This window comes from Artemia sp. Qi Xiang Cuo, chromosome 4, assembly GCF_049724085.1.
Source record: "Artemia sp. Qi Xiang Cuo chromosome 4, ASM4972408v1, whole genome shotgun sequence".
NCBI classification, from domain to species: Eukaryota; Metazoa; Arthropoda; class Branchiopoda; order Anostraca; family Artemiidae; genus Artemia; species Artemia sp. Qi Xiang Cuo.
This window is the reverse complement of record NC_142797.1, coordinates 70,184,960-70,201,289: the sequence shown is the minus strand read 5'-3', so window position 1 is coordinate 70,201,289 and position 16,330 is coordinate 70,184,960. Positions and strand designations below refer to the sequence as shown.

At 33.1% G+C, this 16,330-nt stretch overlaps 1 protein-coding gene across 1 annotated transcript in view; it reads right to left on the bottom strand.

Annotated features, from left to right (window-relative positions):
- The window catches only part of LOC148953383 (brachyurin-like), a 137,709-nt gene that overhangs the window by 100,872 nt on the left and 20,507 nt on the right, over positions 1-16,330 (bottom strand). The window contains exon 2 of the mRNA XM_089088514.1: positions 15,754-15,916. Coding sequence (XP_088944640.1) covers positions 15,754-15,916 — 163 coding nt within the window. The remainder of the gene's footprint in view (positions 1-15,753; positions 15,917-16,330) is intronic.

The window sequence follows — 16,330 nt, the reverse complement described above, 5'->3', positions numbered from 1 at the left end:
AGTGCCGTATATTACTGAATAATAAAGTATTTGTACCGTGAATTGAAAGAATAAAATAAAAGATAATACGTAAAGAAAAACAAAATCTAGCTGGACCGATGAAACGTTGGTAGAAACAGAAGAAATTTAGGCATAATAGTAGCAAATGGGGTCCTAATTCAGCCTTACTACAGGTACAGGCTATAAACTTATTGTTCAAGGATAACACTGCAAAAATTTAGCAAAGGAAGCTCATAAATTGTGGTCCGATCAATTATAGATTAGAAGCTGCCATTTTCGAGTGTCTTAGGAGTAGAGATGCTTTGAAAATATGGCATTTTACGACGTAATCAGCATTAGAATTACCTTCGTTAAAGCTAACAAATACTAGGTTAGTTATGTAGTTTCACAAGCAAAGGGAAGGAAAAGATATATAAATATATAATTAAATTACTTGAGGAAAGGGATGAAAAAAAAAACGAGAAAAGTAACCTTAAGTAAGAAAACAAAAGTGGAAGCTTAGCAAAAGTCGCCGAAGGAAGCAAAAAAAAAAGAGTTGTTACCCAGCTGTGACTGGAACTCTGCATAAGGCGAGAAATTCGGCGAAAAGAACAGTTAATCACCAAAAAATGAGGCCTGGAGATAGGTCTTAAAAGGGTCCCCATTATCTACACAGAAGACCTTCATCTGAACAATGGTGTTAGAAAAAATTCAAATTCTGAATTAGCTCCGCAAAATGAGTCACAAGAAAGTTCAAATTTGAATTTTAAACCATGGCTGCTTTAGAGCCATGTAGATATAAAACAAGCCAGTGTTCTTGCTTGTTTACAAAGAATATAAACCCACATTAGGATAAACAGAGAAGGCAATGCATCCTTTTGGGATAGCTGATATTGATAATTCTGGTCCGCTCTTACGGTTACTCAATGACGAATCATCCTTAAGTCTAGTCTGATTATAAATCAGTAGAGTTTAGTCGAATATTAGATAGATTTTATATCAGACAAATACGATCTGATATTAGAAATCAACTAGAGTGAAGCCAATAGTCCCTCATATCACAATTAGCCGACAAATAGATTGTGCTTAAAAAACCAACAGAAAGCTTGTCACAGGATTAATTATACAGGGTGTTAATAGGTGACATGCAATTTTAAATTAGTGCAGTTAAACTAATTAAATTAAACATATTTAGAATCAGCATTAAAAGGCGATTCTTTTGATATGTATATTTAAAAAAATATAATTTGGGGGAATAAGTTAAAAAAAAACAGAAAAAAAAAAAAAATAGGATAACAGTATAATTATGTGCTGATAGCTTACTTATTTATGTGCTGCGCACTCGAAAAATACAATGCAAAATTAGATTGTATAGCAATTATTAACTAAGCTTTAAAGGTATATCTCAACCGGTCATAAAGGCATATAACAACCAAAATAAAGCTTGGAAGTCCCAACTTTACTTCCATAACCTATCTAATCCTAATATATCTATTCTGTTTTACGCCTACAAACCAGTTTTCTTTGGCCAATGCCACAAAATGATTATATAATAAAAAATAACCTAAGTTAAAAAAATTAAAGTGCCTTTCAAAAAAATAATAATAAAGCATTAAAAAAAAAAAAAAAAAACGAATTTTGCGAAAAACGGGTCAAATTATTGATAAATTAATGCTAGAAAGAAAAATAAGATGAGGCTTAAGAATATCATCATAATCCTCGTTGTTCACACAGTGGCCCAAGATATTGTAAAACATGGAGTAATATTCAAGCATGAAAATCCATTGCTAGCTAGCCATGACGCATGGAAGATCTTTATGAAATTGGACCCCAAACCCTTCGAGGCCTTGTTTCAACAAGTAACAAGACTAGAAAGAAACACGAATGAACTAAAAGAATCGACCAATTTCCGGTGGAACATACTATTGGCCGTATGTTTCGTATTCGCGACTTCCCTGACCATAAGAACCCTATTGACTTTTAATTACGAAAAAATCCTGAGACTAAGAAGGCGAAAACCAAGAGAAGAACACGGGGAAACACATGAAATGCAGAGGTTAAACCCGGAACCCCCTGAGAACGTCTAAGCCAAGAAAAAGGGAAGACATTAGAAAACGAGTGGGTATAGAGGTCTCCACTCGTCCTTGTTATGTCTTGTTCCCTCATGGTAGTATCGTTTACGTAAAACCGTGTGGGTATGACGCTGCAACATGCGTTTCTTAAACAGCACGGACATGCGTGAACAATGCAGGCATGAAACATGTTGTAAAATTAGACCTCAAAATTAACCATGCAGCGTAAAATCAGTTGAAATTATTATTTTAAATCTAATGTAAAATTAACTGAGTGTTGAAGGAGTGTTGGACACGATAAAAATTTATTTTTCTGTACTATCATTAGTGTATTTATTTAAGTCCGTCTTATAGCGTAAAATTCATGTAACCGATTAATACGTGACTTATTTGTACTATAAGTATTTACTTTAAAGAACGTGTGATTCTGCCTCGATATTTTTATTACAGGAAGTGGATTGACACATTGGATAACGAGCATTACAATGAGTTCCCCAGTGCAGATACAACCTAGTAGCATCTATTTTCATCATACCTCAACCAACGAAGAGTACTCACCATACACTCCAGGCAATTTTCATCCCATTTTCGTCTACGAAAACAACAGTTACCTTTGATCATTATTTCTTCGATCACAAACCATATTACGTATCAGGTAAAATTATATTTGATTCTCAGTATTCAGTACCTTATCGAACTATATAATCACATAAATCCTGAGAACCCCAGCGATCAGTACAATATATAAATACATGAATATCGCCTTTGATAATCATTATGGACCCATATACCATATGACCGTATAGACATGATATTTGATGACCTCAAAAAACTATTTATGTGTCACAGACTTACGCGTCGAATCCCTTTCGACCATCTCTCGAAATCCATCCTATCCCCTCTGTGTGGAAAGTTCATATCTCTGTTACCCCATAGATGTTACGAGATAGTTTCTGAACAATGGACCTGGAAACCAAAATTGACCCCAGTGTCCAACCCCTTAGTGACAATAAACCCCTCCCACAAGTTAAAGACAATATTTTGAAGGAGTCACTATAGTTTGATGTCGACCTATTCCAAACCCAAACTTCAATTCCCCCATGATTAACCTAGGAATTACCGCAAAGGTTAATAGATGTAAGCCATGAGCTAACAATTTTATAAGAGACCCAAATGAACAATTTTGTACGAGAATACATTCTCTATGTGCCACAAAATATGTCAAAAATGATATGCTGAGATGAAAATAAATGCATTCCCAGTGTTCGACCCCTTAATGATAAGGCACACTGTGAACTATCAAAATGCAGGTGAGAATGAACCCTGATAGCATATGCCAACAACTGTAGTGGGATGCATCATTTCCCAGTTGACAATTAGAGAAAGCTCATCGTGTGAACACAATCGTGCTTGAACTGTCCCATGAAGAAACTATAACGTAAGTGCTCTAAGAAATTTTGCCAAGACGAAAAGAATGAAGGACAATAATTTAGAACAGAACGATTAAGTACACTAAAGACTCGAAGGTGATGAAATAGATGTGAATTTACATATGTTACTTCTTAATAACTTTGATAACTCAAAAATCCCAATATCCTGTCATTAACATTGCGTAGCAAACATCCCCAGTGAAAGTGTTTTAATGTTACCAGTGAATTTGGTAAACCCAATATTGTGTGTTTTAAATCGTTTTTGTATGTAGTGTTAGATGTCCAGATAAAGTTATGTGTAGCGTTGTCGAGCTATTCATTTAATGTAGCGTGGATAGAAAGTAGTGTGCCATATAGACAGCAAAAAAAGTCCTTGTAAAAAGTGAATTCAAAGAAAAAAAAATCTTATGTGAAGGTAGAATAGCCCCAACCTTGTTGGAAATGTAAAAGTAATCAGTGTTAGGTGTAAGGAAAAAAAATCTTGAGTATAGTAGTTAGCCTAGAACCATGAATAATCTTAGTCCGGTAGATGAATTTTAGATAGGGATGTAGATTAAAATAAGAAAAGTAATGGAGAAAATTGTCAGCACTCCTTATTAGGCCATAGCATAAATTTAAAATAATGATCTAAAAAAAATAGTTATTAAACTATAAGCATTCGAAAGCCCAAAGGTAATCAAGTCAAAATGATGGGACATCATAAAATCATTGGGACGGTTATATGTACCGTGAACAAAATGTGATATATTTAAAACACCAAAATAAAGTTCTTTCTTTCTAAAGATAATTCTGACTTCCTATAATTAAGCTAAATCTAGTTTCAAAAATGAAAAGTTCTTAATCAGCAAAGAGAAAAAGTGCAGTCACTTTCGCAGGAAGTTTAAACGATAAGAACCGTGTGAACGTCTAAATCATCAAAAATATTTAAGACGTATTATTCGACGAAGGGATCGCATCCTTGGGCCACTTGAGGCCAATGGTGGGCCAGTTCTTACAGCGCAGGACTAAAGAGCTGCGTTTGATAGTGGGGTAAAATTGCTTTTTGAAAGGATTCGTAAATCAGAATCAGGATCATTTAGACAGAATTATTTCGACGTTCAAGCTTGGCAATTCTCTCATTGTTGTATCTGAGTCACCGTTGTGTTATTTGAAGTGACCTACTGCTGTTCACCTAAATATGTAAGTCTCAATAAATCCATTGCTTTTACCTGTGTTTATTTCATTTTATATGTCCGTATCTAGCCTAATGATAGCTAATTAGTTCGCTTGTTTCCAAAGGCACGTTCCCAGGGAATCTGAGCTTCAGATCGCTCGAAGAAAAGAGGTCACATTTATATGGCTACACATGCTATTTTCCCTCAATAATTGAGGAAGGCGTGGTTATAAATTTACTTCACTCCCCATCGTTATGGCGCAGGGCTCGATGGCACAATCTTTGGCGCTATAAGCGGCGCTATCGGAGAACTTATAAGGTGTAAGTTCACAGTTTTAAAGTACGATATTAGATTTGACGAGGTCAATATTTATTACCGCAATTAAGCCCAGTCCCTTTCTTTTACGGCCACATTTATACAGCCACACAAATAAATTTCATCGCTACATGTAAACTTCATAAAGGGCTCATTTGTTTGAAAATTGAAAGTTCTATTTCACTTTTTAAGAGTTAATAGTTTTAAGGGCAACTAGTACCCCCCCCCCCCCCATGCCCTTTGTTCCCCGAACCCATCCGCTACAAATTTTGAGATAGCCAGTTTTGAAAAAAAATTGTTCAAAAATTAGATAACAAAAACTCCGGTGTGAACATAACCCCCCACGGCCCAGGGGATAGGCGTTTTAAGTCTTGTCCTGGGGGTGTGTATTGTTATTATGAAAGGGATGCTCTTATAAACTTCAGAGAGGGCTCATTTGATTGGAAATTGAAAGTTCTCGTTCACTTTTTAAGAGTCAAAAGATATCGGAGGGTAATTAACCCCCCCCCCACACACCTTTTTTCCCCAAGCCTATCCGATAAAAATTTTAAAATAGCCATTTCATTACAAATATTTCAAAGGCCAGACAAGAAAAACTCCTGTGTCGACGCAACCCCCTATGGCCCGGGGGTAGGCGTTGTAAATAATGGTCTGGGGGAATATATCGTTTTTATGGAAGGGAAGTTTGTATAAACTTCGGAGAGGGTTCATTAAATTGGAAATTGAAAGTTCTCACTTTGATGAAGATTTGATTTTTTTTTAAGTTTGATTTCGAAATAAGGAATTTTTAAAAACTTGAAACTTTTTGCAATCAAAAATGAACAAGAATTAATTATAAATAATTTTTTGAAAAATAAGTTTTTCAAAGAAAAGTAAAGGCAATTTTAAACTCAAACTCAGCAGATAGAAATACCTCTTAAAATCCAAACTCAAAACGACCAGAAATTACTATTAAAGAATAAATGAAACCCAAAACGAACAGAAATTAAATAAACAATCATAGGAAAAATCATAAAACAAGTAATAATATAAAGGAATAAATAGATCTTAAAGCGAGTAATGCTTGGATTGAATATGAAAATCAAGCTTAAAACGAAAAAAATATTTTGCTGTTGAAGTATAAATGAAACTTAAAACAAACTGAAATTAAATAAACAATCAATGCAAACAAACATACAATAGATATTAATGTAAATAAATCTTAAAACGAGTGAAACTTAAATTGAATATGCAAATCATAGCTTGAAAATAATAAGAATCACTACAAAAAAAAGTTTGGGTATCGCCTCCTTTTCTCAATGTAAAAGTCTAAGGCCTACTGCGTCACTGGCGCTTTACTGAAAACTATATGCGTCTTGAACAGTCTTGGAAAGTATAAACAATATCAAATTGAATATTTGATGCATAATGATATTAATTGTTGAAAGATCCATTAGTTCAAGAATTTATTTCACTGTAATTCTATTTTTATTTTAAATGCTGTAAGAACTGGAAAAAAATATTTGTAATATAATTCGTTTTCAGTTAAGTGCCAATGACGCAGTAGGCATTTGGTTTTTATTTACAGTTAGGAAAGGAGGCAGTATCCAAACACTTGTTTGTAGTAAAACTATATTCGTCTTTAACAACGTTAAAAAAAGAGCTAATAAATTAAACTGAATATTTGATGTATAATGATATTAATTGCTGAAAGCTCATCAGTTTAAAATTTTACTATAATTTTAATGTTTATTCTAAATATTAAGCACAAAAGAAAATATTTGTAATAATTGGTTTTTAGTAAAGCGCCAATGACGCAGTGGGTTTTAGACTTTTACAGTGAGAGAAGGAGGCGATACCCAAACTCTTGTTTGTAGTGATTTTGTTCGTTTCAAGCTTGATTTGCATATTCAATTTAAGTCTCACTCGTTTTAAGATTTATTTATTCATTTACATTAATATCTATTGTATGTTTATTTGCATTGATTGTTTGTTTAATTTCTGTTCGTTTTGAGTTTCATTTATACTTCAATAGCAATTTTTTTTCCTTTTAAGCTTGATTTTCGTATTCAATTTAAGCATCATTCGCTTTAAGATTTATTTATTCATCTATATTATTACTTGTTGTATGTTTTTTGCTAAGATTGTTTATTTAATTTCTGTTCGTTTTGGGTTTCATTTATTCTTTAATAGTAATTTCTGGTCGTTTTGAGTTTGAATTTTAACAGGTATTTGTATCTGCTGAGCTTAAGTTTAAAATTGCCTTTACTTTTCTTTGAAAAACTTCTTTTACGGAAAGTTTTTTTAATTAATTACTATAAATGATGATTCTTTGGAACCAACGCCTGAACTATCAAACGTGATAAGATGTGAACATCAACAATCTAGATCATCAATTACAGGCAATACGGGCAGGTATAACATCAAGACGGGCAGCTGAATTTTACTATAATTTCAATGTTTATTCTCAATATTAAGTTCAACAGAAAATGTTTGTAATAAAATTGGTTTTCAGTAAAGCGTCAATAACGCAGTAGGTTTTAGACTTTTACAGTGAGAGCAGGAGGCGATACCCAAACTCTTGTTTGAAGAGATTTTTGTTCGTTTCAAGCTTGATTTGCATATTCAATTTAAGGTTCACTCGTTTTAAGATTTATTTATTCATTTACATTAGATAGATAGATAGATAGATTTATTTTCCATATATCAGTAAAATAATTACATAACAATCTACAAATCTCCAAAAAGGCTCCATGGCCTGTAGGAGGGGGATTATGAAAAGATCAAATAAACATTAAACATTTAAACGCTTAAGATTTAAACAATATAAACATAACATTAATATTCAAACATATAAACATAAGCATTTGAACTTTTAACATGTAAAGCATTTGCTTCATAAAATAAAAAAAAAAAAAAAACAAGGAGAGTTCACTAAATAAGCTTTATCAAACTACAGTGAATCCCCAAACTGTTCGTTTGGGGTTTCGTTTATTCTTTAACAGCAATTTCTGGTCTTTATGAGTTTTAACTATAATAGGAGTTCTGTTGGACCTGTGTTCAATATGGTTCTTTACTTTTCTTAGAAAACTTCTTTTTATGCAAGTTTTTTTTACTTAATAATAATAATAATAATAATAAACCACTGATGCCTTATGGCCTTTGCTATAGACAATGTACTTGCATACCTCAAATAAATCATACGTGATTCATTGACACGACACTGAATGGATCGAAGAAATAGCTTCGAAAATTGGTAGCTAAACCATTTCATTGTAGACTCAGACATAAAGACTGATTTGATTTGACCTTTATCGGATTTTGTGTGCCACATCAGTTTTGCATCTTTCGCAAAGTATGTATTTTTACCTTATTTTAAGTATGGCATAATTTTAAGTATTTTAGCATTTTCAGTTTGAGAGAATTTCTGGGAGTAATTCGATAGTCAATTCTTTATCTAGTTCTAATTAGCGTATTTTGATGTGTTTTAAAGTCCCCTCGAAATTTCTTGAAACTTTTAACTTTCTTCCTATACGAAACTTTATCTTATTAAAGTCTTTGGGGGGGGGGGTAAATTTTTGGCAGTTCCTATTATTGACTTACAAATGAAGTTAACATACCACTCGATGCCTTTTTTATGCTTTTTACGAATATAATAATCGCTTCTATCGGAAATTCAAATTTACCGACCCCCACCCCCCTAATGTGCAAATATATACCGTGAATTGTAACCCAAATATAACTCGATAACTTTTTTATGGATTAATTAAAAAAAACTTTCCGAAAAATAAGTTTTTCAAAGAAAAGTAAGGGCCATTTTAAACTAAAGCTCAGCAGATACAAATACCTTTTAAAATTCAAACTAAAAACGACCGGAAATTACTATTAAAGAATAAATGAAATCCAAAACGAACAGAAATTAATTAAACAATCATAGCAAAAACATACAACAAGGAATAATATAAATGAATAAATAAATCTTAAAGCGAGTAATGCTTAGATTGAAAATGAAAATCAAGCTTAAAACAAAAAAAAATATTTTACTATTGAAGTATAAATGAAACTTAAAACGAATAGAAATTAAATAAACAATCAATGCAAACAAACATACAATAGATATTAATGTAAATTAATAAATATATCTTAAAACGAGTGAAACTTAAATTGAATATGTAAATCAAGCTTCAACGAACAAAAATCACTACAAACAAGAGTTTGGGTATGACCTCCTTGTCTCACTGTAAAAGTGTAAAACCTACAGCGTCATTGGTGCTTTACTGAAACCCAATTTTATGACAACTTTTGTACTTAATATTGAAAATAAACATTAAAATTATATTAATATTTTGAACTGATGAGCTTTCAGCAATTAATATCATTATACATTGAATTTTCAGTTTAATTTATTAGCTCTTTTTAAAGTTGTTAAAGACGAGTATAGTTTCACTACAAACAAGTGTTTGGACACTGCCTCTTTTCCTAACTGTAAATAAAAACCAAAAGTCTACTGCGTCATTGGCGCTTAACTGAAAACGAATTATATTACAAATATTTTCTTTTCCAGTTCTATCAGCATTGAAAATAAAAATACAATTACAGTGAAATAAATTCTTGAACTAATGAATCTTTCAACAATTGATATCATTATGCATCAAATATTCAATTTGATGTTGTTTATACTTTCCACGACTGTTCAAGACGCGTATGGTTTTTAGTAAATCGCAAATGAGGAAGTAGGTTTTAGACTTTTACATTGAGAGAAGGAGGTCATACCCAAACTCTTGTTTGTAGTGATTTTTGTTCGTTTGAAGCTTGATTTTCATCTTCAATTTAATTTTCACTCGTTTTAAGATATATTTATTAATTTACATTAATATCTATTGTATGTTTATTTGCATTGATTGCTTATTTAATTTCTGTTCGTATTAAGTTTCATTTATACTTCAGTAGCAAATTTTTTTTCGTTTTAAGCTTGATTTTCATATTCAATCTAAGCATTACTCGCTTTCGATCTATTTATTCATTTATATTATTACTTGTTGTATGTTTTTTACTATAATTGTTTATTTAATTTCTGTTCATTTTGGGTTTCATTTATTCTTTAATGGTAATTTCTGGTCGTTTTGAGTTTGAATTTTAACAGGTATTCGTATCTTCTGAGCTTAAGTTTAAAATGGCCTTTACTTTTCTATGAAAAACCTATTTTTCGGAAAGTTTATTTTAACTAATTTGAAATAAACGATTAGTGAAAAGAAGTAGTCTTAACTTAAGGCTACATTTACCTTAGTTTATTTGTTTCAGCCTACCTCGTCTGGGGTGGCAGGACGTCATAAAGAAAGATTTAAAGGAAATTGGAACTTCGTGGGTGGGCGTAAAAAGGGAGGCTTTGAATATATTTTGGAATGGAGGAGGAGCGTGCGTAGCTGTGTTGGCCTCAGGCAGCTTTGTGCTGCGGTGAGTAGTTAGTAGCAGTAGTAGTAGTAGTAGTATTTTCAATAAAAAAAACTACTTTTTTTAATGAATTTCCTATGTCTAAGTGTGCTCAAAGCAATGCTGTTCCCAACTTGTGAATAAGTTATATTTTTCATTTCTTTGTTCATTGCCTTACATGTCGTTTCTGTCATTTTCAAAATTTAAGAAAGTCGCTTTGAATTTCCGTACCGCTTGGGTTCCCAATGAGAGCCAATCATTTTAAAACAGTTAATTAAAGTTTTATGGTACACAGCCCTACTTTTCTGAATGATGTAGGTTAAGCTAACAGTATAGATACAGGAAGTGAAATTTAACCTCCTGGACATATTATAGCAACATTACCCTTTTGTACCTCTTAATAACTTGCGGTATGGTTACATTTCCAATTCATTGAAAACCAACAAAATTATTTGTTTTTGACTTTTGACTATTTTGTGAAAATTTGATAATTTTAGTCCAATACAAAACAAATAAAAGTTATCTGTTTATCTTTTTAAACTATCCAAACAATGTTATTTTCCTGATTCTAATGTAAATTTTGCAGACAAGTTTTGGCTCAACGGTAAATAGAATATTGAACTGCTTAGAAACATACGACCAATGCCTTAAAAATTTGCGAAAGTAGAGCCTTTAATTAACCATAAATAAAAGTCTAATCTGTTTTAGAAAGGTCCTATTGACGAAGTTTTAGTGTTGAGCCATCTCGAAACACGCATTTCTACTCTCATATAAGCACAGCAAATTTTCTTTCTGTTTTGCTATATATACAGAAGAAGCAATTTCTCAGGTGCAGAAAGTTCAGGGGTGCAAAATTTCAAATAAATAGTCTTACGGCTATAATGACTTTTTTTTTAATTTTTTGAATTTTTTTTTAATTAAAATAAAGTAGAGGGCGCAGTTGGCAGTAAGTATAAGCAAATTGTATCCAACATTTTCATTTTTCCTATATCTTCATCACCATTCCCTAAAAATAAATGTAGGTAGCCATAAAAGTAAATATTGCGATGATTTAAATCCCTTTCAGTCGCTCCTCGAACTCCAAGACACGAAGAAACTAATTCTAAACTGATCAGTTATATAACAAATCCTGTGTATGTTTTATAATTAATCATGCAATGCGGAGATGAAGGGGTCCTTGGAAACGTAGAGCTACCTATCAAATATTATTAGCGATTGCAGGGTCAGTGGCCAGTAATTAGAAGTCGTTTACCTTAGACTTAAGATCCTTCAGAGCCAGGAATGGCACATAGGGCGTTTACGAAACCTCACCAGACATCATGGAGCTGAGTGCAGCCCTGATATTCTCCGACTGTGATTGAAGAGACATACCCCCCTACTCAGATCCTGTGGACACTGCCGTCACAAGGTGTGTCTTGGACGACCTCGTTTGCACCTCCCTTCAGGGCTTCCCTCATAAAATGTACACGGAAGTATATCCTCTGGCACACAAAGGAAATAGCCAAGCTACATATATTTCGTACGTTTCAAACGGTTAGTAACTAATGGTTGACCAGTTTTCTGGTGAATTCCTATAGTTGTCATTTTTCCTGCCAAGATATGTCCAGTATTCTTCTAGGACACATGTTTTCAAAGGTTAGGACGCGTTTTTCCATTTGGACATTTAGTGTCCAGCATTCACTTACATAGGGTAGAATGCATATCAAATTACTATTAATGAGGGGGAGCGGTGTCCAGCATTCACTTGCATAGGGTAGAATGCATATCAAATTACTAATAATGAGGCGGAGCCTCAAGTGCATAGAGTATTTCTTACTGCATCATATTGGTTTCAACTTATTAAAATTCGATGTAGCTTGTCCAATCCTCCTCTTGATACGTTTGGTTATTTCACCATTATAATCAATCCAACTCCCGAGCTAATTAAATTTGTTGATCTGGTCAATTGCTTTATCTTTGCATTTCAGTGTAGGCAGAGACTCAGATATAGCCATGCTCTTTGTCTTACTGAAACTCACTGTTAGCTCCCACTCTTTCGGCCTTTTCATTTATGGCGTCGAGTAGCAGTCGCTGTTTCGCTTCTTCGAGAAGAACATTGTCATCAGCGAAGTCCAGGGCAGTGATCTGTCGGCTACAAAAATTTACTCCAGAATCTGAAAAGTGAATTAGAAACTAGTCCATAACTATAACAAACAGGAATGAGGACAGGGGACATCCCTGTGCAATACCAGAAATTATTTTGAACAAAGGCGAATCCCCACTTTCTTAGTTCAGAAAATGTTTAGAATGTGTTCAGAAAAACAACATTCACTATCTTCAGAGACTACGCCTTTCATTTGACTAATTTATCAGATAATTTGTAATAATTCAAAATCTTCCATAATATCTTTCGGTCAACAGAATCGAATGCCTTTTCAAAATCAATGAAGCATGTTTATTTTTTTGCCCCATTCCATGGAGTCTTCAACCATTAGTCTAACTATGAAAATAGGATCAGAGCCAGAACTACCAGGTCGAAAGTTGATGCCCCTCAGTTGTCACAGATTAGCGCATCCCCTTCTTGAAAAGTTTGACCGCTATGCCCCTGGTCCAATTTTTTAGGACTACTTCGTTATTCCGTATGACCGCTGGGAGAGTAGTCCAAATAGTTATTAAGACTCGAAGGCACCTCCTTAGCATCTCTGCCATAATCCCATCGGCTCCAGATCCACGTTCATTTTTCAGCCTTTTCACAGCCGTCGTTACTTCTTTGGTGCGGGGGGAGGGGGTAAGCACACAAGTCAATGAATAAGAAATGTTACATCGAACATGGGCCAGGAGTAACTAAATAATTAAGCTTTGATGAGCATAAAACGCGAAGAATTAGAAGCAATCAATTGGGACGTGATGATAATAATTTTGTAGAAGGTAAAGCAAGAAAAGTCATATTTAAATAAATTGAAAATTGTGTTAATAAATGACAATTTTCTTGAAATTTGAGACTCATTAATTGAAATTCATGTTTTCGGAACTTTCTTTAAAAAAAAGAATATCATTGCATCTGCATCTGCGGTGTGATGTTTCAAACGTTTCTTTTAGAAACAATTCGGCGTGATCACTATATCTCTAATGTGATCAGTGTATACACTTGCAATACTATCGGTCTAAATTCTCTAGTGAAGGGCTCCAATCACCCTTTCAATTGTAAAACGACTAATGCTAATACTGACAGTTGATCAAATCACCAAGCCACCAGAGGGTAGCACAGCTGCACACAGTCCTCCTCAAACAAAATCAAAATGTGATTAAGAAGTGAAAATAATCATTTTTTAAACAAGTCTGAAAAGTTCTGCCAGCCTTGACTCTCACAGAGACTATCTGTCTTGGGTATACTCTAATTAGCCCAGGATCTTAAGTCTTTATCTACCAAGTTGATACTTGAATTATCAACTTGGTGGAAGTGATGAAAGTCTTGAGAGACAGTGCTAATTGGAGTAAAGCTAAGACAGACGTTCTCTGTTAGAGGCGAAGCTGGCATAACTCTTCACTCAGCTTCTCGTTTGCCCAAGCTTGATTGCTAAAAAGTAAAACTTTAGCTACCCATTCCTAACTACAAATATTAGCAAAAACGGTTCCAACAAAAACCTTAGTTCTTTTTTTCCATTTTTAAGCTTCAAATTAAATATGCTTTTCTTTATTTTTAGAACATAGACAGAATGTTTCTACGAGAAAATTATGGAAAGAATTCGTTTTAAGATCAATATTTATTTGGATGTCGCTTACACAAAGAAAGCTTTATTCAAATCGTGTTTATCGAAGAAATCGAAGGTGAGCAAGAAAAAAAAGAAAATGTTTCACTGAAAGAAAAAAACATATTTCTAAAGTGCTCTCTTTTAATAGTTACCGAAGGAGGATAATCGAAAAATTAATGTTGCTCTTTTCTGGCCATATTATTGTGCGGCCATATAAGCTATTGTTTTTTGTTTTTTTTTTTTTTTTTAAAAGATTGTCTTCAATGTCTTCTAACTTAAATTAATTTAAAACAGCTTTTAAAATAATTAAATTTTAGGAAGAAATTTAAAGAGTGAAATTTTAAAACAACGAGATTTTAAAATTTTAAAACGAAAAGATGTTACTGTGAATGAATAAAGAAACCTAAAGCGACCAAAATTTAAAACCAACTCAAACTTCTAACGAAGAGAAAATCCCACAAGTAAGAGTTGCATCACCACATTTTAATATTTCCCACCCCCACCCAAAAAAAAACTAGGTTATGATTACTTTTCTTAGACCAGTTTTTTTTCAAAATATATTTTTTAAACTAACCTCAAACAAGAGCCTGAAACATTGCAATAATAGTATTTTTGCCACAGAAGAATGCATAATTAAAGCTTGAGCCAGACTCAAAAGTGACTCTATTGAGCAAAGAAAATCCCTCTAAAGTGATTATATCCTCTCTTGAGTGATTCCTGAGTTATTACTGAGTAATTCCTCCATAAAGTGATTTTGATCTTCCCTTGAACACTTGTATGTGATATATTGGACAAATTTAGTGAAGTTTCATTTTTTCAAATTGTGTTTAATGGTGCAAGTCAATTAACTTCTTGAAATTTGGTTAGAGAGCTCTTCCAATCTGTCTTAAAAACTATGTTCTTTTGAACACCTTAATTTTGTTTAGTTCTACAAATTGATTGCACTTGGCGAAATAAAATCTTTAGAAATTGTTTATCATTTTACTATCGGCTTTTAAATTACGCATTTATAGAATGATTTCTCGTTTTTCTCATAGATTAGCTATATCCATGACAAAAAGTTATTTGTTTTTTCTTCCTCTGCTGAATAGTTGACCTTCTACATATGAGATAATCTTTGACGTATCGGGAAGGATTTGATAAGGTGTGCTGAATAAAAGTTTAAGGGTTCGCTCCATGATTTGAAATTATTGTCTGAGCTAGATTCAAGCTTATCAAGCCCACTCGAAAAGCTTGAATAAGCTTTGATTAACTGAATTGGGAATGCACTAAGGATAAAAAGAGTATTTTCTCTTTTGATAAAAACCTCATCAAAGACTAGAGATGCTTACAAAATAGTCTTCAAGTAGAGGTTAATAACCATCTTCAAGTAGAAGTTATAAAGGCTACGTTAAAAGATTTAGCTGAAGCAGTCCAGAATCTGACTCTGGCTTCAAAAAATATGAAGAAACAATAAATTCTTTATCAAAATGACGAGTGAACAGATTTTTTAACATTTAATTTTGTTTGTGATGAAGTAATTTCAGGAATTACAGTCTAAGGAGGCTCCAGTTGGAGGTTGGAGGCTTTCTATTTTTCAGTACTATTTCTCATCCTCATTTTTTAAGTGTACACTAAAAGGAAAGTAATAATAAAAAGCGCAATCTTGGAAACTGGTCATTACCTTTGAAGTCCTTTGGCAGACTTGGTGGCTCAATGTGAACATTTGTGCTTAGTTTGGGCTCCTTCTTTGAGCCCCCATTAACGGTCAAAAGGGGTTTTATTATCTTAAAAATGCCCAAGTCTCTCTTTTTTGGCCTGTTCCAAAGCTCGTCACCACCCAGCACCTAGTAAAGCAGTGAATTTTAGTGCTATATTAAAGCTTTCATCCGACCTTCAAAATTTAAGATTAGTGTTGCCAAATCAGGCTATACCTGTCCAAAAATAGATGCTAGTTAGTATATCAAGGGGGCTATCTCTTAAATATTAAAGAAATGAGAAACTAATGGCAGTATCCATGATGAAAGTGTAGAGCATCCACAAAACATAATCTTAGCTACGCTCCTAATCCTACTAGGCGTTTTAACAGACCTAAAAGAAAGAAGATTTTTTACCTTTCTTCTAATTTTCACAAAGACAAAATTTCATAGCACATTTTGTGTCCCATATCTCCAAGTATAGAAAACCTGGAAGCATCTACATTCTTGATTACTTTAATTAATAGTAGAAAAATCTGATTATACTCTGTAGTACACCTGATT